The sequence below is a fragment of the Salminus brasiliensis genome, chromosome 10, assembly GCF_030463535.1.
Source record: "Salminus brasiliensis chromosome 10, fSalBra1.hap2, whole genome shotgun sequence".
NCBI lineage: Eukaryota > Metazoa > Chordata > Actinopteri > Characiformes > Bryconidae > Salminus > Salminus brasiliensis.
In genome coordinates this window covers 17,130,906-17,154,324 of record NC_132887.1, presented here as the reverse complement: position 1 = coordinate 17,154,324, position 23,419 = coordinate 17,130,906, and the positions used below count along the sequence as shown (strand labels likewise).

Below are 23,419 nucleotides of genomic sequence, written 5' to 3'. Positions count from 1 at the left end.
GAAAATAAACAAAATTATATATATACAATTTGGTCAAATTTGCAAAAACAACTGTATAATACAGTATTTAGTTTATAATGTAAAGATGAAATACACAAACATTTATTTCTGGATTATTCTCAGGCAACAAAAATGCAGTTCTTTGTCTGTTGCCCAGGGATCGTTTTTGACCAAATTCAATTATTTGTTTTGCTTGTCCTCTTTGTGGTGATGGGTTTGTGTGTTGTCATCTCAGCTGGCAGAGGTTTCTTTGACAAATGACATTTTTGAGAAGTGCATCTGTATATATTTTGTATAGCACAGTAAATCAGTTGTCAGTAAATGAAAACATATTTGGTTAAAACACTGCAACAACTTGAATGTCTGACATTTTAAGGCCAACACAAATTCAGTTTGAGATTCACTAATTGACAAAAATAAAAAGTTAAAGATATGGACATTTTATTTAAATTATTATTTTATTGCACATAATGGTGAATTGTCTATGTTTCTGTGCCCTTTGACAGCTGTGTAAAACATGTAAATATCAAGCTGCTTTCAGACCAGTTTTAAACCCTCTGTTTGAGCCTCTTCACTCGTCTTCAAAGCTCCGCTCAGGTCATCATCAGGAGTATGTATTTACTTTATCCTGGACTAGCTATAAAATAAATGTCTGTAAGTTAACATGAACATGTTTTACTGCTCTTCTCAATCCCTTACAAAGTGTTTGCTCTACATAACCACCTAATTCACAAACAGCATGAGACTCAACACCAGCAGCCAGCAGTAAGCCTACTGGGGTTTATCTTATGAGCAAGATATACAAATGTATGGATACTGGCCACTAAAATGCATCTGTAAACACACATGGTTTAAATACCCAATTATGGTTGTTCTAAACATATTACAGTTATAAAGTAGTCAAACGCCTCCTTCAATAAACTATGATGAAGTATTTACCACTGCAGTCTCCAACTGATTCAATACACTGCAGTGTTGCTCTTGTCCCTCACTGACACACCTGTTCAGAGTCCACTTCCCTCTCTCCCTTCCTCCCTTTTTCCTTCTTTCTGTTCTCCCGTCTTTCCCTCCCTCTCTTCCTTCCATCCTTGCTTTCTTCCTTCTTTACAACCCCTTACTTCCCTCCCACCCTTTCCTTACATTCCATTCTTCCTTCTGTCCCTTAGTTGCTTTCTTCCTTTCTCCTTTCCCTTTCTTTTCTCCCTCTTCTTTCTCCTCTCACATTCCCTTCCATCTCTACCTTTCTTCTTTTCTCCCTTTCCATCCTTCCCTCACATTCCCTTCCTTCCTTCTCTCCCTTTCTTTTCTTTTTCCTTACTTCCCTCACATCCCCTTACGTCCTTCTTTCCTCCCTTTTCCTTCTCTTCACGTTTCTGCCTTTCTTTCTCATGGATGCCCATTCCTGATAGATAAGAGGATTCCCCCCTTCTTTTCTGTTTCTGGCTGCAGACTGACTAAGCCCTGTCCTAGACTAAATCTTCCCTTCACTGGAGATTTTCCATTCAGGATGCTCTGTAGTCCAAGACTGGGCTTAATTCCTGTCCAGGAAACGTGCCCTCAGTGTCTTGAAATGATGGATTATCCTAAAATAATTACTTACTTCGAATTCAAGCATAATTATTTTTATAGAATGAGTCATCATTTTAAGACTCTTAGTCAATCCTTGGGGAAAACACTGACTGCCATAAACAGAAATGATGGGAAAATGGGAAAAATGTTTTTTCTCCTCCTCTGCAGGCAGTAATAGGCTTTCAAATGATAAATTTAACATTAAGAACTGTGTTTCACAAACATATCAGTACATCAGAAAACAACTAGATGACTCAGCAGCTGTACCGCCTATAGTCCTTTAAAATGTTGATCAATTCTGGAAAAAAATCCACACTCTTTACACATTTTGTTTCTGATGAAAATACTGCCTAATATCTGGATGACTTGAAATTCTACAGAATGCAGATACTAGCGTAACACATTCGTCCTGGAACACTTACAAAAAACGGTACATCATATAAAAAAAGCGTCTCACACTGTAATTATTACATTAGTAATAAATGAATAGGTGGGGGGACTCTGAGGGGGTGCATTTCTCATCAGGGATGCATTTCTCATGTAAAGCGCAGTGGCGAGAACTGAAAAAAGCAGCTGTGATTCTATGATTAACAGAGTTAATCAGAAGTGAAGTGATTGGGGAAACACTTCTTACAGCTCCTGAACATTTAATGACCCAGAATTAAACCTGCCATGGAGCTCTGATCCTGTTAGAATGTAAATGAGGAGCTGGGATGCATCGAGATGAAATGACTATCCAGGAGAAGAGCAAGTGGTGGCTGCTAGAGGCCAGCTTACGTGCGAAGCACAAGGTTTACAGAGGGGATGATGAGCGCACACTTAGAGTAATTAAAACGTAGACATGAACATTGGCCTTGGGTCACTGCAGTGTTACACAACAGTTAAGCATGTTATGTTTATAACGCCCATTAATGCAACAATTTTCAAAGGCACAGCCACACATACACACAGTGACACTGATTACAAGAGCATTACAAATTGTCAATTTTTTAACTAAAGAATCATAAAATAAAGACACTATACATGACAAATCTGAACCCATCAAACACTGGCAAACAACACAAGATGCAGGCATCACTGCATACTGTCATGCAGTCATGTCTTATGTAGTAAAATAATATTTTATACAATAGATTTCTCCTGTCTTTTACTGTGATTAGATCGACTAAACACGGATCACATGTTTGCTGGTTTACTGCCATGGTATTAGAACCCTGTTTGGCTGCTGCCCTCTATGGGTATAAACACCTTGTAACTACATCTGACTGTATGGAAGGTTCAGTACCTTTACAATCCTGCAGAGTGATAAACAACATGATATCCTAACTTCCAATACTTTATTTAAATTCCCTAGCTATTTATCTAGGACCTGATTTGCTTGTGTTTTAACAAATATTTGGCTCTAGATTCATAAAACCAAGCAGGAATGGCGGTACATCACACAAACTGTACAGCAAGATCCTATTCATGAACATCCAGTGTGCAGCTGTTTTTAACTGCTGTGGTTTTGTTACAGATACAGCCAGTCAAAATCCATATGTTAATGAGCTCATGTATATTAATTAACAATGCTCCTCCAGTTTGAGTGCCTGGAATTTTCTGAATCAGAGCCATGGATCCTAATAAAATCAGCAGAAGGACTCTTTCATATAGCAACAAATAAAACAACAGAAAAATAAATAAATAATATTTGGTAAACAAACAACAGCAATGTGGTGTCAAAACTAATAATAAATACAATTTAACAATAGCCAAATGCAACAGGAATAAAAATAAAAGCAAAAGTAAAAGAATATGCATCTGTACTTTCCTGTGACACCAAACACGTTTGAAAACATCATAGAAAAGATTGAACTGATTCCCAGTTTCTTACTGATATTTACTGCCAGAATCATTCAGGTGTTTTTTTGGAGAGAATGTTATGCATGTTATGGTGAGATGGAGTTGGTTCATTATAATCATCATCATATTCTATTTGCTAAAATATTTATAACATGTGGATTACCTTTAAAGGCTCTCTGTGGTATCTGGCACCAAGAAATTAGCAGCAGATTCCTTTAAGTCCTGTAAGCTCTTTTCTTGGACCACTTTTGGTAGGTAGCTTGTAACCCAAACTTCATGAACTGACTGTTCACTTACTGCCTAATATATCCACCCTTGGCAGATGACAGTGTAAATGAAGATGACCAATGTTTTTCCTTTCACCTGTCAAAATGTAACGCTGAATCTCTACAATATATTCTGATACAATATATGTATCAGAAAATACAGGACGTTTTTACTCTTGTTAATAATATTGCTTATTTGTGTCTTACTAATGACATATAAAGCATTTGATTTCATGAGAATATAGTAGTTATTTTCTTCTATTTCGGCAAAGAGCAACTTCAAATATGGACATAGTTGAAATACAGAAAGTTGAAATATTAAGTGATGTAAAGGACCTTAAGTTCATTAACCTAAAGTACTGTCAACGAGGAAGAGATCTAAATGAAGGAGAGAGAGTTCTGAATGTCTTGAAACTGTATTTTGGTAATAAGCTCTGGGCCGTTTTTTGCACCAGCCAATTACATTTCACTTTCGCTCTTATGTCTAAGTGCTGCTTCAAATGTGTGATGGGTTACAAGAACAGTTATGTCATGTTAAGAGGTTTTTGACTGTGTTGAGTGTCATATCTTTAAAGTTAATTTCAAAGTATTTTAAGCTTATTAACGGCACCGCTCGCCTGAAACTGAATGATGGCACTGAACTGGACTAGCATCTTTAACAAAATTAGGCCTCTGACCATGAACTTTCTCATAATAGACTCTGTTATGCACTAAATAAGGGGTATAATGGCTGATAATCTATCTTAGTATATTCTATTTATTTGTGTGCTATCACACCCCCCCACCCACTAAAAAAACAACATATGGAGCGCCAGCCCAATAAGATGTCCTTCCTCTAGGTGTTGATGCACTTTCTATTCAGACACTACATCGCTGAACACTGGTGAATATGTGTATTAGCTTATCTAAGTCATAAAGGTGACATAACCTGTACAATGATGACATAACATCATGACCCAGCAAATCACTTAGCAGGGCAGATGCACTTCGATGCACAAAGTCTCTATAACGGAGGTGCAAATGACATATGATCAGTCATGTTTGTGCTCATGGTATCTGTGCCAGTTTCCAGGCGTCATCTCCACAGTCTGTACGGGCAGGAAGAGACCCAGTATCCAGCGAGAACCAAAAACGTCACTCAAATTGGAACGCCATGTCCCTCGGCTCTCCACCAGCTGACCTTTCTGCAGTTGGCACCAGGTCTGTCCACGGGCCACCAGCAAAACCTGCTGGCAGCAGAAACCAGCACTGACCAGACCAATGCCCAGCCATACATAGAGCATGATGACCAAGAAGAACTGAAGGCCTGAGATCGCACCTACAAGAGAGGGAGGGGAAAAAAAGAGACCCCCTATGACTTGCATATGAGTTAGAGCTGTAACACTTCAGAATACACACAGTAAAACATGTGGATGTCCCAATCAGGTTATTCTGTCCTCCAGACCAATCAGAGTCTGTTAATGCTGAGCATCAGACAATACTGCTCCAATCTTAACAAATAATACAGTGACACAGATAAGATGAGCTGATAATTAATACCGTAAGTAAAGTAAAATTATTTCTTTTTGTAACAAATTCTATAATGTGACATTCTGGACTGGTTGATTTACTTTAGTCGAGACTTTTCTTAAAATGACTTTTATAGTGTGTTTAATATCTTATAATCCAGTCTGACTCTCCTCCCAGTTCCTTTAAAACACGGCAGTCAAGTCACTTCATAAGTGTGTGTAGTATTAATAGTAGTGGTAGTGGTACACACTCTGGACTGATATCTGTTGTTGTTTATCAACTACTGATGTGAAATAACTGTTTTAAACTGAGGTGAACACTAATGCTAACACACACATATGCTATAGAAGCCCAATTAATAGCATTTGGGCTTCTATAGCTTGTGGCTCTTAGTGTTAGACTGCACATAGATCTAAATGCACTCTTCAGTGCTGATTAAAATAGAGTGTTTCCGCAGGAGTTTTCCGCACTGAGATATGTCACCCTGAGCACCAGAGAGTACAGACAGGTACAGGACGTATAGACGCTAAACATTATGAAGTTGCACATGTTCCTGTTCCCCATGAAGAAGCAATGGTGGACCGAACACTGGATCCACTGGATTCAATCAGGACATCCCTAAACATTACAGTAACTGACTGGCAGCAGTTTCTCCAGTACAGTGCGGTTTATTGAGGAGTCCACAACCAGCACACTGCTATATTTCTAATATACAGGATATTATTGCACTTGTTTAGCTATTAATAACATATTAATAATTTCAAGCAGTAAGAAAAGCATATTTCATACAGTGTGTGAAAATGTAAAGCTTTATCACCAATCAGCACCTGTCTTTCTTTTATGGAAACCACTGTTAATAATCAAAACTGGGTGAAGCCTATGGGAGTAACGGAGGGGGGGGGGGCACATACACACAAGACTGGGCTGTTTATAATACTGTTATTGCCCTTATACTTTTACAGTACCAAAGTTTGGGTCAGGGAGCAGGGTCAACCATGCTATGGTACCACTGGAGCAGAGAGGGGTGGGGCTTAAGAATTGCTCAGGGCCCAACACTATAACCTTAGAGCAGTTTTTTACAGTGTAACTGTGTAAAAGAGCTTCCACAAGAGGCTTTTACTGCTGCCGCCATTGTACTTGTAAATCATTCATCAATTAATGATTGTTATTGATGTTTCAGGTTTGTATGTTATTTGTTAAGAAGCTTGTGCTATGATTGGTTTTATTGTCACAGAGGGAGGCCGAAACAAGAGGAGGAAGATGAGAAGGGGATTTTGAGAGTGCCCATCCAACTTACCAAGAAAGAAGTACCCTGTGGAGAGGGGTAGAAGTGTGAGGAACGTCAGTGGGTTTTCAAAGGAGATGGAGTACTCCACACTGAGATATGCCACCCCAAGCACCAGGGAATACAGACAGGTACAGGATGTGTAGATGCTGAACATGATGAAGTAGCGCATGTTCCTGTTCCCAATGCAGTTTCCTGTGAAGAAGCAATGGTGGTCTCGTTTCATGATCACTTTCTTACACAGTTTGCAGAAGTGCCTTCCGTTGAGAAGGTAGTGCGCATCAACTCTGTCCGGACAGTCTGGCGAACAGACCGGGATAATGTTCTCGTTGGCACTCTCTGCTGGGAACCATATAGTCATTGAGTAATTGCCGAGAGCGTTGACCATAAGGAAGAGGAAAATGGCTGTAGGGAGCAGCATGATAGGACTTAGCATCACACCTGAGGTTTGGAAGATTGTGGGGATGAAGAGGAAGAAATGGAGGATGATGGTGACCGCTGTGGCAGTGTAGAAGTAGGCCGGTGCAATGGCATTGAGCATCCGCAGTTTGAGCATCCTGACCAGCATTGTTGGGTTTAGCTGAGAAAGAGAAGGTTGATTAATTAACAATATTCCATAAACCTGAAATTCCACTGACGGTAGATGTAAAATAGCTGTTTACAGTCTGTATAACAAGCAATATTGAATTAGCTTCATTTTAGCTACTCCTCTGTGTGTTTTACAAAATGATCATGTAATGAGAATCTCTTGAATCTCTTCTGTTCAATCATAGGTTTATTCATCTGCACTATTAACACTTTACTGTACAGCCTGTACATCTGCACTCCTGGACACTACTGACACTTTACTTAAATACCAATATCTGCAAGTTTAATCAGTATTATTCATCTGCTAATACACACTCCTACTGCACATGATTCATTCTTTATTTACTGCACTGCATTTCATCTCCAGATAGGCTTAAAAACATATTTTTCCATTTACTCATCTACTGTGTCATCTAGTCATAATTTGCATAGTTGCATATAGTTGTTTTGTATATTTTCTTGACTCCTCGTAGTGACATATTTATATATAGGTTACAGTATTATTTATTTATAGTGAATATTTCATAACTTATATTTAATTGTTAATGCCTCATTGTAATAAGGGAGATATATGTATCAATAGTTGATGGTATCATCTATAGTTAATCATTTTTTGCTGTGCCTGGACTACTTTTTTATACCACTCTTATTATTGTATTGTATTACTGTGATGTTTGGTGTAACTACTACTGGCTGCTAAATTTCCTTCAGGATCAATAAAGTATCCATATATCTATCCAATACCAAGAAAATAAGATGACACTATTAATCACAGTTACTGAATAATGCATTCAACAGATTCGAGAAAATAGGGCATATAGGCCCAAAATGAGGTCTTTCTCTTTACCCCATATAAGAAATGAAAGCACACTTCTTATATAGCTGTGTATAATAGCTAGACTAGCACTTTACACAGTATGTCTAAAAGTATTTGAATAATTATATATTTGAAGAGATGAGATTATTGAATTATTGAATTATTAAATAGATTATTATTTGTATACTTTTGCGGTAGGTTTGGGGTCATTTCCCATATGTACTGTGAAGTGCCCTCCTATTTATTTTACAGCTCTACTGTACTGACTGTATATCAGAAAGTATAGCTCATTATACATCAGACTTTAGCGGTCCCATCAACAATAAACACCAGTTACTCAGTTCAACTGGCAGCCATACATGTCCATGCTATAACAGTGCCTCCACCATGTTTGACAGATGATGTGGTTTGCTTTGGATCATGAATTATTTCTTTCATTCTCCACACTCAATGTAATCTTAACCTTAATCCAGGCTTTTTTTTAAGCTTCTCAGTACATTTGGCCACTTCTACCATTTCTCTATGAAATGTCTATGGGTTCTCTATGTTTTTTTGTTTTTTTTTAGGCTAGTGATGACCTTTTTCACTTGCATCGACACCTACCTGAACCCTATATTGAGAGTTCTCATGAACGGCTACTAACATCTACACTTACCTACTAACATCTACACTTACCTACTAACATCTTGTTTGCTTCATTTCAAATTCATTGAGGAGGGAAGATTAAAAACATTATGTCCAAGTATTTTTGGACCTGACTGTATACAAAATTATCATAAAAAACAGTATATGGTTAAAAAAAACTCTCATTTCAGGAGGAGTGAATTGGATCACAGTTTACATAAATGCTTTTCTCGTTCATTCAAGAACAGGTTCATCTGAAGATGAAGCTCAAGATCATTACACTGATACCTGAAAACAAACAAACTGCAGTAATATAATCAAATAAATATATTACCTATTTTCAAATAATTGGTTTCTAGGCATTGTGTCATACGCAAAACAAAGAAAGAGCTCGAAATGAATGAAAACATTATTATGGTTTGATCCGCTGCTGAACTTGCCTGGGAACCCATTGCATACCTCACACCTTCTAGCTTTTGAGAAATAATGGCGATTTAAGCAAGCACTGCCCGCGTACATAGACAAAGTAACCCGAATCAGAAAGCTACTGAAACCTCTGAAGCTGCCCTTCAGCAAACTACCTTCAGCTGCATAACCGCATTGATGTTGCGCATCCTTTTATAAGGAGGATCATTCATGTCTGTGTGCATGATAAGCCTTAACGGGTGCGTACGTTACCTGAGCCGGGTATATTCGATAAGCTGTGTGTTCATCCCTCACGCCTGTTACAACCACAACCTCACTCAGGGAAAACAGGGGGCAAACGGGATGCCAAGGCGGTGTATACCTCTACCATGCCATGTTTCCGTTGTCTACCGATAGCGTAGCACCTCCTGTTGGCGTGGCAACCCTCCCAGGAGCACAATACCAAGCTTATCGGAGCCCAATCAAGGAAAGCTCGCTAGCTCCATCCCAACTGTCTGTGGTGTGCCCAGACTGTAGGCTGTGTGTCGACATCTTCCATAACTAATATTGATGTACGACACTTTCGTCTACCATTAAATCCATAGGATGCTGTTTAGCATCCAAGGGGCGGGGGGCTATATCTACTCGTATGTAGGCTACTGCAATACACGCGTGGAAACTTCTTTCACCGACAGATGGCAGTACATCGTATGAGCGCCCCAAAGCTCAGCGTTTCAGTGTTTAAGATAGTCCCTTAACAAGCTAGCTTGCTAAATTGCGTTTATATTTCCAAAGGATATAAACTGTGTACACACCAGCGTTAGCTAGCGCTTTACCAACGCACAGAAAGCTAACTGTGGCATCCTCCGCATATGAGGAGATGAGACACCGACGGTCCCTGACTGCGCTTTTGAGTGGGGTGTAACTTTGCAGACGGCCCCTAAGCAGATGGGCGCTCCCCTTGTTTCTTGGCGCTGATGCAGACAGCCAGAAGCATCCGGACGTAGCCCACACTACAGGAGGTACTGAGGCAAGGTGAGTCGTGCTTTTGTCCAGGATGCTAAAAGGACTGTGCTGTAATACATGTGGAGCCTAAGAAAGGTGTGTTCCTGTTCCGTTAGACACGACCGAGCAGGCTGCATGCTGGTTTCAGTGAAGTTGAGGGGCTTTTAAAGTGGGCGTATTGGTTTGGCAGTTGTGTTTTGATAGCTGCTGCTGCAGCAGCGAGCGTTTACGGATACATGAGAAAACGCATCTGCTGCTAGGGTGTGTGTGTGTGACTGGGCATGTGTGTAGGCGAGCTGATGAATTCCTTGGACGGGATCTTTTCATGTTTGCTTGTTTATTTACCTCCGTAATGAATCCAGACAACTCTCTCTCTCTCCCTCCCTCTCGCTCCGACTAGGTTGTGCAGTGATGGAGCACTTTGGGCTTTCGGTTCCCTCACGGTTACAGCAGCTTCAGTCCCTGTTCCCACGTACACGCTTTTCTCTCTCGGTTATTCTACGCTGGCAGTGAAAAGTTGACTGTCTCCGGAGAGAGTGTGATTGGTCAATCGAGACTTTACCAGTCGGTGAAATGTGGGGTGGCACAGTTCCAGTGGATCTGTGTGCTGCTCCATTGATGAATAGCCTCCCTGGCCTTCATGCAGCTTCTCTGAGGTGTATGTTAGTCCAGTATGCTACTGTGCAAACATTAACAGCAGATTTGTTCAAAACCACCCTGAAGAACCTTCTAGCAAATACACCCCACCCACCAACTTTATTAAGATATCATCTCTGCTGGTTATTTTTGACCCAAGGATAAATCATTGGCATTGTTTTTGCTTTGGGCAGATACTAGGCACTGTTTTCCACAGGTCTGGGGAAAGAACAATGGATGGATGGAGGATATTTTTAAGAAATGAGTCTCCAAACTCATCATAGCTTTTATTTACTTAAACAGTTGAATGTTAAGTAGTCCATGTTCTTTCTGTGTTGATGTGAAGCTTCTGTGAAGGTTTGACCGCAGACCGGAAAGAGCGATGCTTTGTGTCAGTGACTCCATGTGTCCTTGCTTATTTGTAAGAATAATAGTTTATTATTATTATTATTATTTGTCCAAGTTTTGCTTAACATAAAACATATCCTGATTTCCAGGCATAAAGACATAATGGTTTAGGAAAAAATCCATTTAAATCTTTTAAATTTTCAAAAGAACAAAAGGTAAAAAGGGCCCAAAGCAAAAGTTTAGGCACCCTACATGGTCAGTACTTAGCAAAACCCAAAACCTTCCCCTTGAGCCTCTGGAGGTAGGCAATTCTGGATTCTAAGGTGTGTTCAGGAACATTATCCTGATGTAGATGTAGTCCTCTTTTCATCTTCAGCTCTTTTTTTACAGACAGTGTGATGTTTGCTTACCGACTTTTCTGGTATTTATTCCCTCTACCAGTGACGTGTTCACGGTGTCACTGGCTGCAACACAAGCACAAAGCATAACTCTGCTTTACAGTTGGAGAGGTATTCTTTTCATTCAATTCTGCACTCTCTTTCTCCAAAAATACCGTAGCCCATTTTAGCCAAAAATTCATTCTGTTGTAACTCGATCAGTCCAGAGGACTTATTTCCAAAAAATGGCCTTTGTGGCAGCTTCTTAGAGGAGCAACTTTGAGAAGTCAGTGTGTTTAGAAAGCTTTGGAAGTTGCATGACCTGGCCTTATCTAACAATGACTGTTAATAAGCCATAGCCGTAAGGAACTAAAAACAATTTTAAGACCTTGGTAAACTTGACCTGAGAGCTCAAATCTCTCGGGGTCACTCATATCTCGGGGCCATATCTCTCAATCACTCATATTTTACAGAACAGAAAGCATACACTGATCTCGCTTAAAATGTTGAAAAGAATGTTTGATCTTTAACCTTGTCTCTTAGAGATACGCTCATCTTCTACTCAGTTAACTATTTAACAGACATTCTTGACCAGGGGTGCCCAAATTTATGCATATAAACTGTATGTGTGGGTATTTGCAAGGGGTTTGTAGAAGAAGATATGGGAATCCTTGGGCTCAGGGCCTGAGACAAATTAAGCATACTAGCTTCTTAAGTATTTGTAACAGGAGTTCCTTTTAAACACAGCTCTCATGAATTGTCAAATGTCAGAGCTGCAATTTGGTTTGGACCTCAACAAAAAAAAAACGTGAATGGGTGGCATTTACAGCCTTTCTTCATGGACAAGCCTTGCTCCAATGAGCAATGATAAACACAGCCACTGTCACATAAGGGATAAGCATAAGGGCAAATTTCTCGAACCTGGAGAAAAATTGGTTTCAATTGCCTTATATACACAACGCATGCGCAGTCTGTGCCAGACTGACATTTACTGCCATGTCTGATCAACAAGGTGTCTATAATGGCTTAAATCTTGCTTAAAATGTCATTGCACTTATGTCAGAATGCTCATAGTGGTTCGTAATTGGGCCTCCATGAATAAAGCATTAGGATGCACACCTGCCATGCTCTGATGTGTGGAGCTCTTCACCTCAGCATCAGTGCCTTTCTCGTTAACCAGTTTACATTGTTCGTTTTCGTAGGCAAATTGTTTTCTGTGACAAATTTGAGATGTTGTGCTCAGTTTATGATTTGTAAATATCATTTGTGATGGGCAATGGGCATTTTCCTTATATCCTAGCAACAAGCCTACAACTCATGGTTTCTCAAACCTTGCTAAGATAAGAGGATCAAGTTGTTGGTCTCACAATTGGTGTATTGTGAGCACACAACAGAGAGAGATAGAGAAAGAAAGAAACACAGGCTTGATTGATATTTTCATGGGGAAGTGCTAGGACGTTCCTGTTACTAGTGGAGGAGGTTTCAGAATGACCAACTGGGGGCTCATGTGTTTTGATGGTTGAGTAGTGAGTCATGGGTGAGGATTTATTGAAATACATTCGCTTGCTGTATCATTCATATTGTGGCACTAGATTGTGCAGTCTCTGCTGTACCTCCTGAAATGAGAGCGTTTAATCACAACAGCTGCAACTGCTGATATGTATTAGCTTAAATGAGGTTTAACTGTAGAGGTTAAATGGAGGTTAGATGTGTGTGGTTGGTTTGCTTTGAAATGCTCTGACACTTGCAAACACCTCATTGGGTCGTTGGGTATTCTGACACCCATGACTATCCTGCCATATATTCATGGAAGGAATTTCTTAGCAAAAAAGAACATCTAATTAGCATATTTTCCCTCCTTATCATGAACACAGTCAATCAGCCAAGACTCAACTGGTGTGTGAGTACTACACTTTAATAAAGGATTCATAAGAACACATAACACCTATGTAAACCTTTTATGACAACTGGCAATATACAAAGGCTTATTTCAACAAGCATATAAACATCATAAACATTTGTTTTTTTGAATAAGCCTATGTAGGTTATGTGAGTTATGGTTGGGTTTGCACTTTAATAAATGTACTTCACAAAGCTACAAAACACCTACAAGCTGTTCACGACAACTGACCTTTAAAGGTCAATAGATGTCACGTAGCCTTGAGCGGTATAATTTTTGTGCAACAAAGTTCATGAGTATGAATGAAGCTAAAAGTGCCTTGATGTTCCATGATATGATTTTTCCATTAAAAAAACAAGAATTTCTCTGATTTCTCTTCATAAGTTTGAAACAATGAGTGTCTGTTATAATCTTTAAAGCCCCTGTCTATTAATTTTCTTTATTTTTTATATTTATTATATATATTTATTTATTTTCATAATTTTCTGTTGAAATTTTACCATCTTGTCACATAACCTCAGTATAACATTTCTACCTTTAAAATCAGAATGTGTTCATTTAAGTATGCAAACTTTTGCACCAGTACCACTCAGTCGTTCTGCGATCTGACACGCCCTCACGGTTTAGAGAGGGCTGCAGGTAGAGATTTTAGGAGAATTTAACTACGATTAAACTGCATTAATATGTAAATATATATAAAGTACATTGTTTTAGATATTTAAAACCAGTAGACAGGGGCTTTAAGATGAGCCACTTCAGACTCGAAATTACTGGGTTTTTTTGTTTGTTTGATTTCTGTTCTGTTTTTTTGTCTACTTTTGTTTAAATATCATAGATTTCTCATCAAATCTAATAAAAAAATCACTTTAAGATGTAACTGTAATTTTACTGCTTTGTTATTTGTTAAAGCATCATAATGCGAGAATTGGTGTTTCTTGCTCCTGTGCTCCCCCTACAGTTGGGAAGTGGAATTCTTGCTTTGAGCAGCCACTAAAGAAATTCCTGGAAAGGCAGAGAGATACAGAATGTGGACTGAGGTGGTAGAGTAATATTACATAAATATGACTTGCAGCATGACACAGTTCTCTTGCCTGCTTCACCAAAGTTACATTGTGCAGTAGCTGGTGTGCACAGTCCAGAGTGGCAATGATGGAGACACACGTAACAAGTCTTTCTGTTACAAGTCAGTGGAGTATCAACATCATGATTTAAAAGCTGTTATTTTGAAGTAAAAATGCTACATATGCTTTAAGTGAAGGGGTTCTATAAGAGGAAAGCCAAGGAGGAGCCACTTTATTCATTTCACTTCCATATGTTTCGAAGCCTTTTAGGAATGTCTGATCATGGCGGTGACACACGTAAAGCCCTGAAGTACATTTCTGAGAGCATCAACAAACAGTCAGAGGCAAAATGTTGCGTATCTGGCATCTCCATGCAACAGATGCATGAATATTTGATGGTGCTCTTGGCTGAGATTGAAAAGTGATACATCCCTCTGCAGTGAACCCATAGCTAGTCATGATTCCTCAGCCACCGAAGCCGTGGGTGAAGGTAGCAGGATTGAGGTGGTCTGAACACTGGAGTGGATGGAGAGCGCTCACTTGATTCAGCTGGGACGCTCGTCTCCCATAGAGCTGCCCCTGCACAGCAACACTTATTTAGAACTTTAGTCTTCACAGCTGGCAACTGCACTCTTTCCATGCTGCCACGGCTGTGAGAGAACCTCAAGTGTCAAAAATGGCGACCTTAGAGAAGCTGGAACAATGTTCTTAACCTTAATGCATGGTATTGTAATAATGTTTTATTCCAGGCCATTTTGCATCAGTTCTTTTGGTCCATTTGTCATGACATGTTTACCCAGTTTATATCAGCCTTATGCGAGAATTGGTATGACATTCTTTCATACATTTCTGGACAAGCTAAAAGATACAGAACCAGCACTGTGGACTGACACAGGGTACTCAATGGCCGCTTTTCCACTGGAGGCCAAACAGTTCTGAGCACAGAGGATAACCGTTCAGGTGGCTTTTCCACACGGACACGACACTGAATAGACCCACTTTCCTCAGCACGGTTAGCTATCCGTACCTGGGGTCACTTAATGCTTCATTGATCCGCTGATTGGGTCCATATTTGCATCTTCTTTGTGCCACAAGATCCTGGGTCTTTATATTTCCAGTAGAAAACATGGTGGAGACTGTATTCAAGAAGTACAAGAACAGTTGTTCCATTTTAGCTCTCTTCCAAAGCACTGAACATTAGTGTGCAAAAAGCACACTTAAGTGCAATTTAGCATAACAATGCTAAGTCGGCTATGGGCCTCGTCCAACATCACTAAGGCGACATTAGCACAGTCCGGCTGACAGCTAGTCCAACGTTTCTCCCGTGGCGTTGGCACAGCCTGCCCAACAGCAGTACTGCGGCATTAGCACAGCCCAGCTCGCTTAGTTGAAGCTAACGCTTTTGCAGGAATTCTGTACTGGACTATGTTCATGATTTTGTGACTGTATATCGTGTTTTATGCCAGGACCATTGCTGTCCGCATAGTGCTAACTGCATGCCGAAGTCATCACACACTCACATCGAACCCCATTGAGTTTAAAACAGACTGGTTTAAGTGCAACATTATTTGGTATACCACATAAAATGACCTCCATGGCATGGTTTGAGATGAGTGTGATTTATGCATGCAGATTACATGATACTAACAGATGCTATCAGACATGAAACTAATTATAATGAGACGCTGTCCACTTCCTGGTCCTGATTTAGCCACACAGCAAATGGAAAGAGAAACCTTTACCAATCTAAAGGCTGGTCCATACGGATGTACATGCGGCACACACCGAAGTGCTGGACATTGCTCAGTGTTCATACTGAATGCAGCAGTGAAAACCGTTTATAGAGGAGAGGACTGACGAATATTTGTTCATTCTGCCTAACATTACCCACAGAACACACAAATCAACCAGCTTAAATCACTAGATCAAGCCACAGAGGAGCTGCAGAGTTCTCTGGAATGACGGTGGTCCATCCAATACTTTTGGGATGGGTTGGGGAGTTGCAGTTCAATGCTCCCAGCAATGTTCCAAAATCTAGTAGAAAGACTGCCCTTGATAGTGGAGACAGTCACTCCAACAAAGGCAGGATAAGCATTTTTTTTAATACTCTTCATTTTGGCAGTAACAATGTATGAGCAGGTGTCCCAGTACTTCTGTGCACTATACTTGGGTCATCAGCTTTGTTTTGTACTTTGTGGGATGTATGGGATTTATATTGCTCGTTTGTCCTCTGTGGATCTTCGACCCAGTGGAAATTTTGGTATGTGGACCTGAAAGATACATATTTGAGAGTAATGTTAGCAGATTCAACACAAACATAACTCTGATTATTTAGCATTATGCATGTCTCGCAAGTGTTGTCCTGTTCGCTTTACCAAAGTTACATGGTGCAGTTAGCAGCGAGCTGAGCCCAGAGTAGCAACGATAGAGACACTATTCTCCCTTTTACAATCCAGTGCAGCATTACAATGATTTTGAAGCTGTTCATTTAAGGTAGAAATAAGGTAGAGATTTTGATATTGCCCTCTCATATTTTAGTCCTGTTTCTTCAGCTCTTTTTCAGCTTGGTCAAACAAAGCCCATGTGATGGCTTCACAGTCATAAGGATGGGCGTCTTGCATTCACACTCAGACAGGAAGTGCACACACATGCTCAGTCTGGCACTAAAGCTCTGACCTCTCTGTCACAAATCAAGTTTATAAAGAGGACATGGGTGACAGATTGGTAGCTTTTGGCTACATGCTGTGCTGTTGCATTATTGTCAACTCAAGCATTCACAGAAGCCATAGGCAGTAAGCTCTTAATTAGTGTGTATGAATCTGGACATGTAATCCTGGACATGTATTTGTTTTGGTGTGTATTTGTGTGTGTGTGTGTGTGTTTAGTATGCCTTTGAGGCAGATTTGGATGCCATAGCTTAGCATAACTTGATGTATTTGAGTCAGGAGCAGGAATTTGTATTAAAAGGCCTCTGCACATTTATTCAGCAGTTTGCACAAGGAAGATATTAGTTTGTATTTGGTGGGCTCCATCTTATGCAGGCCTGGATTAAGAAGCCCTGGCGCTCTTGCGCATTACACTTAGTGTGTTTTCACACGTCCTGAATACACACCCTCACCGATTCTGGGCTATTTTCGGGGAGGGTAAACTTGTTTTCTGACAGGGAGGTCAGAGCTTTTGTGCCATATTGGGCCTGTGGTTGCATCTCCTGTCTGAGTGTGAATGCAAAAAGCTCTTGCTTATGACTGTGAAGCAATTATACAAGCTGAAAACAAGGAGGTTTCATAGGGCAAAAATAACAGTAAATGACTGAATGAATGAAATTGTGTGGATAATCTACAGGAACATTTGGGAGGGCAATACCATTATTAGAGCACGAGCAAATCGACACAGCCATATCAAAATCTATACCTTATTTGCACTTGATTTGTACCTTCAATTAACAGCTTCAAAATCATTGTACCTTGTTGTACCTGTTTGTAGCACCATTAGCACAAAGTCCATTTAATCTTTGAGTGTCTAGCTTTCCAAGTATAGTTATCATCATCTCTGAAAATTTGCCCAAGTTCTTATTTGAGAGTATCCTTGTTACATTGTAAAATGCTGAAAACATATGATACTTTTATTGTTATTGAATAAGTGGCATCAAGCTCAATTTTCCTTTTGTCGCCTCAGACATTTCTATAAGTTGAGGTACAACCGTACATCACAGCCTCTTCGTGGTGTTGGAACGTGTCTATTGGCAGTGCGATCACTTTGATCACTGCTGACAGCCCAGGAGTCAAGGCAGCCGGCTGTTTTTACAGGCCGTCACATCCAGTCTAGCTTAATTGGGATCATCCCTGACTGTTAGCGTTTGTCTCGGATTTTCAAGAATCCTTTTTATTTTTTTTCGGCGCTTTGACTATGAAGAATGTGTGTGGAAAAAGTTAATATTGCGGTGAGCCACAGTGCTGTATCACTGCACAAAGCGTGGGCTTCAGTTTTGGCCGATCAGTTTGGATTTTCATCCTATTGTACGCCTGCCACTGTTAGCATTGTTATGCAACGTCAGCTTTGATAATCTTCTGCTTATCTCATCAAGTTTCATCCCAGAAAGGGGTTTCTAGTTCTCATCTTCATCCTCCTCATCATCATCACCACCACCTCTAATTTACCATAAGCTAAACTGTCACTAAACTAACATTCGGCCCTAACAGAGGTTTCTGACCATGCTTTTTTTTTAGTCAGCTCAGTCTGGAACCTAGAATCCAGAGAATTGCCAGTCTAGCACATAAGGACTTGGGGCTTTTTTATGCTGGCATTACCTATTTTTTCCATAATCTAAATTTTCAGCCGTAGCAACACACATTTCAAAGGGATCGCTAATATTGTTCTTCAGTTGCCAAGTCAGGCTCCCCTGCATTTGAAGCAGGAAATAGTGGCTGTGTCATTCTCCTGACTGGCTCAAACACTAAATCCTCAGCCAGCGGTGAGATATCTCTGTTCATTTTGGGAATTTTCAACCGTATAACCCGTCTCCAGGATGGGATAGGAATGTTAAAACGTGGGGACTCATTTTAATTCAGATGCTCTGAGGCTTTGAGGTAAGTTTGAGGCGAGAAGCAAACGTAACCCACTTTTTCTTGCAGTCAAAACAAGCTACCTCACAAGACGACACTGAACAAACATGAACCAGGAGAATTAAGGGCATGTTGAAGCGGCACTCGTCTCCCCCGTGCAGCGATCAAGCAAAGAGAGAGAGAACACTCAGCCTGATATTGTTTTATTCATGGTAATTTTTAGCTTCTTCCTCGGAGGCTCGAGTAGTCATTTATCTGTAGACAGCAGCAGACAGTTTGACAAGGTGTGTGTGTGTTTAGTCGATTAGAGTTCACACTATTATTTATGGCTCATTTTTTTCTGCTGCATAAGGATTTTTTTGCCCCCCCCCCCCTTTTTTTTTTTTTGTCTGTCCACAATCATCTGCTTGCCCAAGCAAATCATGGATCTTCAGCTGGCAAAAGACTCCACTGCTAGAGCATCTTCCGTGGCAGTGAATGTTGCGGTTATAATTGAACGTTCGATATTGAACTCATGACCAATATTTAATGCAGCATACTGCCTTAACACTGAATGTTGATGTAGCCACTGGTTGTTAATCACATCATATGGGTCTCCTTACCATGTCCCGAAGAGCTGTGGGTTCCTTTTTTAAGGAATGACCTGTATGAACAGCCGTCAAACAGTTTGGATGGTAAAGTCATTCAGTCAGTGTGTTAGTGACCTTTATCAAACATGATCCAGACAAGTCCATTCGTGGACTATGGCAGTGATTCGAGACATACACACACCGACCTTTTGGAAAGGCTTGTTATTCTAGGATTTCTATTGTCATTTTGATATATCAGTTGCTTTCACTCTTGAAGGTAGAGTGGGCCTACTACTGTCCTCCAGTCTTTATTAAGAAAAGTGTATTAATTAGTTTGTTTGTTGGATCAGTTAGAAATCTCTAAAGTACACAGAATCCAAAGGCCATGTGTCATACAATTTACAGGACCTGTAATAACTAGGGCTGCATGATATGGACTAAAAATGTGACAAATAATAGATGTTAAATTGCAATTAATGTTGCCTGTACAATTTAATTATTCAAGAATATTTCCATAATTTTTAGTTGATCTTGTCTCCTTTTGATTTCCTTCTACATTCATTTAGTAGTCAAATAATCTGTGAGGCATGACAATTGAATAATGTTTCAATAGGAATCCTATTATTCAGATGTTTAGAGCCATCTGACAAAGTTTAATATTTATTATTAGCTTGTTGTATCTTTTGAACTCAAAGCTCTGAAGGTGAATTCTGGACAAGAGATCATGGCCTGAATCATGGCCTTTTTGTTATTGTGAAATTTTGCGATGTGTTTACATGTGTGACAAAACTACATACATCATGGTGCAGCCATAATAATAAGACTGACATAATTAATTGCACACAAAAATAAATCAAGGTTTTAGTGAGACGAAATGAAAATAACAGTACAACATGCTTTTGTTACTGCCGACAATTACTGCAACTTCTTGTAGTTAGTTGATTAGCTGGATCAGTTGTGCTAGATTTGGGGAAACACTTACATGTAGTACAGTGGAAAAAGCTGTTCGTGCTCATTCGACCTGCAGAGCTGGGATGTGGGTTAGCAAAGTGAGTTTCCTCTCTTGGTTCCATATGTGTGCAGCTCTGGAGGGATTTCTACTCGGGACTCCAGCTCAGCTGTTTCTCTGGCACACTCTAACAGAGGCCGCCCTGTTGTTCTTTGTTCAAAATTCTGTTTATTTTTCTGGCACCTCCTCAGGTACCCATGTGCAGTCAGAACTGCACCTGTCCAGCTGCTCTTCATAAGGGCCCCAGGGCTTTAGACTGCAGCGCTCAATCTATAGCTAGAATCAGAGAATGATTCTTTGAGATATTGTCCTCAGGTTGCTTTTGGGTACTTCTTATATAGGTTAATAAGGTACTTATTTACTAAACTGATTAAGAATATCAGCTAGTTTAGTTTCAAAATCTGTTTGTAGTGGCTTGTTGTATGGAATGAGTTACAGTCTGATGATGAATTTGTGCAATTTTAAGGTCTGTTCCCAATCCTGGTATTAATTTCATTTTACAGTGCAAACTTTGAATTAAAATTTACTAAAGTCGTTTCTCTTTTTGAGTCATTTTATAGCCTAGTTTTATTACTACATTGGAGCAGACCTCTGAATGCGTTGTTGTGCAGTCGGCATCAAATTTAGAACTCTGGGTCCAAGCTGTTTTTTCTGTGCGCTAAAAATAATAGCAATCTTCGGTATTGGCCAATAGCAAAATTGATCCAATATTTATTTTTTATGGAAGAACGTCTAAGCTTTTAAATAAGCTTTGTTTAACTTAAGCATCTCAATTGAGCCCAAGTCTGCTATCATGTGCCAACAACTTAAACACTAATAAAAGGTTTGGCATATTTCCAGACTGTATGAGATCATTCTTTTCATTCATTTTATTTATTATTATTATTTTATTTATTTTTTTTTTTTTTTACATATAGGAAATTTATAGAATGTGGTCTACTAAATTATGAGGTTGTCAAAGAGTTGAAGTACAACTTTGCTAAATCCATGCAACAAGCAAACTAACACTCCTTCTTATTGAAATAATATTGCATTAAAATGTAATTATTATTACTGTATTAACGTATTAAATGACCACACCATCTCTTTACTACTGCTATAAAAATTTAACTTCAAATGACAAAGCTTGTTGGTTTCAGGTTTGTGGTGTCAGTTCAGGGAGTGGCAATGTTTGCTTATATAGGAAAAACAGGATTTTAACATCAGCCTTTTGTACAGCATTCCTGGATCAGTTAATGGTTAATTGCATTTGTTCTTTTCAATTGTTAACCCTCTGGTCACTGACCACTGCGCTACAAGCTTCTGGTAATGCAACATTATGTAGCCTTTTACTGTAAAGGTAAAATGCTGCACTTACCTGTTATAGGCAGAATGGCGCCTCTGTTGTTGCCGCTACAAGCTTGGCATGCCGGCTACTACACTGTATGAAACCTATGCTGTAAAACCTGATATTAGTGGTCAGCTCACTCCAGCCCCAAACCCATTTCATTACCCTGAATAAATTCTTAGACTTTAGTTTTTAATGTATTCTCATTTGTGTAACATTTACTCCACCTTGAGTTCACATCTCTCTCTCTCCCTCTCTCTCTCTCTCTCTCTCTCTATCACTCTCTTTCTCTTTTTTTAGTTCAGTGTTTGTAAGTCTTTTTTTCTAACCCATAACTCAAAGTGGTTTGTCTATTAGCTGGAAGGTGGAAATAAATAATATTGGGTTAAAGTTTCCAAACGTTTGGCTTTGGAATTGTAAAAAAAAATATCTTAATGGCATATGTTAATAATATAAAATTAAATTAAAAAGTACACCACAAGTAGGAGGCAAAACAGATTGGCAGTATCAAAATATTACATTTTCTTTATTACATTTTAATTTTAATTTCATTTCATTTTGGAGCTGAAGTTAGCAGATTCAAGTCTTGGTCAATACCAAGCCCTACTGTAGGTTATTTGGATAGCATTATTACATCAGTAATAATAATACCACAAATGTCCCTGCCTATCAATGCAGTGCCACTGAAAATGACAAAATCAACCATGTGCAGTGCCATGAAGAATTGTTAGACTGAAGATGATGCAGTAAAGAAAAAACTGCATGTGCCAAACAGTCTTCTCTCTCAAGGACAGTGTTCATCGCTGCATCAATAAAGCATGAGGAAATGGGCATCCTGCCTCTATGTCATCTGAAATTGATGGAAAGTGCTCCACAATGCTTTAAGGCATTAAATGGAAACCTTTAGCGTATTAAGCCTTACAATGAAAGTGTGTTTACAGTAAAAGGCCTGCTGAATACCTTTAGCAGGATAGTTTTTTCACTGTTTTGCAATGTTTTTGCTAACATTGGCTTAAAGTGCTCATTAATAAGAGGAGAAAACTAGTATTGTATATTGTATATAGTATATCAGGACTAAAAATACCAAACTGAAATACAGAAAGTTTTCTCAATAAACATATGGCCCTCAATAATTGCTTGTGTTCTCTTCTCGGCTATTCTACGGTTGTATGTGTGAGAAATGTAGAGCAAACACTGTCTCTGCCCACCATTAGTTCAGCAAACAGAGAGCAGGTGGTTGAACATAGTAAAGGCTTTTTTGGGGATAATTTGATTGGTGCACCTGCAGGCTATGTGTCTGTGTGTGTTTGAGAGAGTGGGAGACTTGCAGAAGCACTGAGTCATGGTCATCGGTGGCAGATTTGTTGATCCTTTAGCTTGTAGTGTCATGCACTGTACTGGCCATGGATCTTTTCTTATGAAACTACAGGGAACAAGTCTGACTGTGAACATCAAATAACTGTTTAGCAGCTGCACATGAGAAGCAAGGTCATGTCCTGTTAGCTGTGTATCTGTGTTGAGTCACTGTGAGTTGCTTAGATCTGTTCAGAGCAGTGGGAGATCCTTCTTTGTTATGTGTTCTCTTTTCTTGCATATATCTGTAGAACAGTGAGCTGTTCCTGATCTGCTGTAAGCTAATATCTCTTCATACAGGCCATCTGTAGTGTGCAGTGGGTATGCTCAGATAAATGATAGATCAGTCTCAGGTTGGTGTAAAAGC

At 39.5% G+C, this 23,419-nt stretch overlaps 2 protein-coding genes across 4 annotated transcripts in view; one reads left to right on the top strand and one right to left on the bottom strand.

Annotated features, from left to right (window-relative positions):
- Positions 1–143: 143 nt before the first annotated feature.
- zdhhc22 (zDHHC palmitoyltransferase 22) lies at positions 144–10,484 on the bottom strand. 3 transcript variants are annotated; one of them, XM_072689516.1, is made up of 3 exons: positions 10,256–10,484; positions 6,484–7,051; positions 144–4,995 (listed from the first exon to the last, which is right to left on the bottom strand). In XM_072689516.1, exons 2-3 carry the CDS (start codon positions 7,037–7,039, stop codon positions 4,709–4,711), a joined length of 843 nt encoding a protein of 280 aa, XP_072545617.1. In that variant the 5' UTR covers positions 7,040–7,051; positions 10,256–10,484; the 3' UTR covers positions 144–4,708. The 3 variants fall into 3 exon arrangements, with proteins under 3 accessions (XP_072545617.1, XP_072545616.1, XP_072545615.1); XM_072689515.1 differs by lacking the exon at positions 10,256–10,484 and adding an exon at positions 9,179–9,554; XM_072689514.1 differs by lacking the exon at positions 10,256–10,484 and adding an exon at positions 9,288–9,554.
- The window catches only part of tmem63c (transmembrane protein 63C), a 46,925-nt gene continuing 33,338 nt past the window's right edge, over positions 9,833–23,419 (top strand). Inside the window, exon 1 of the mRNA XM_072689513.1 lies at positions 9,833–9,940. The gene's annotated coding sequence lies outside the window, so the exon portion shown is untranslated. The remainder of the gene's footprint in view (positions 9,941–23,419) is intronic.

Excerpts from the sequence above, each read along its gene's own strand:
- zdhhc22 (XM_072689514.1), bottom strand. Across the intron at positions 4,996-6,483 it reads CACAGGGTACTTCTTTCTTG|GTGCGATCTCAGGCCTTCAG; the intron begins GTAAGTTGGATG and ends CCTCTCTTGTAG.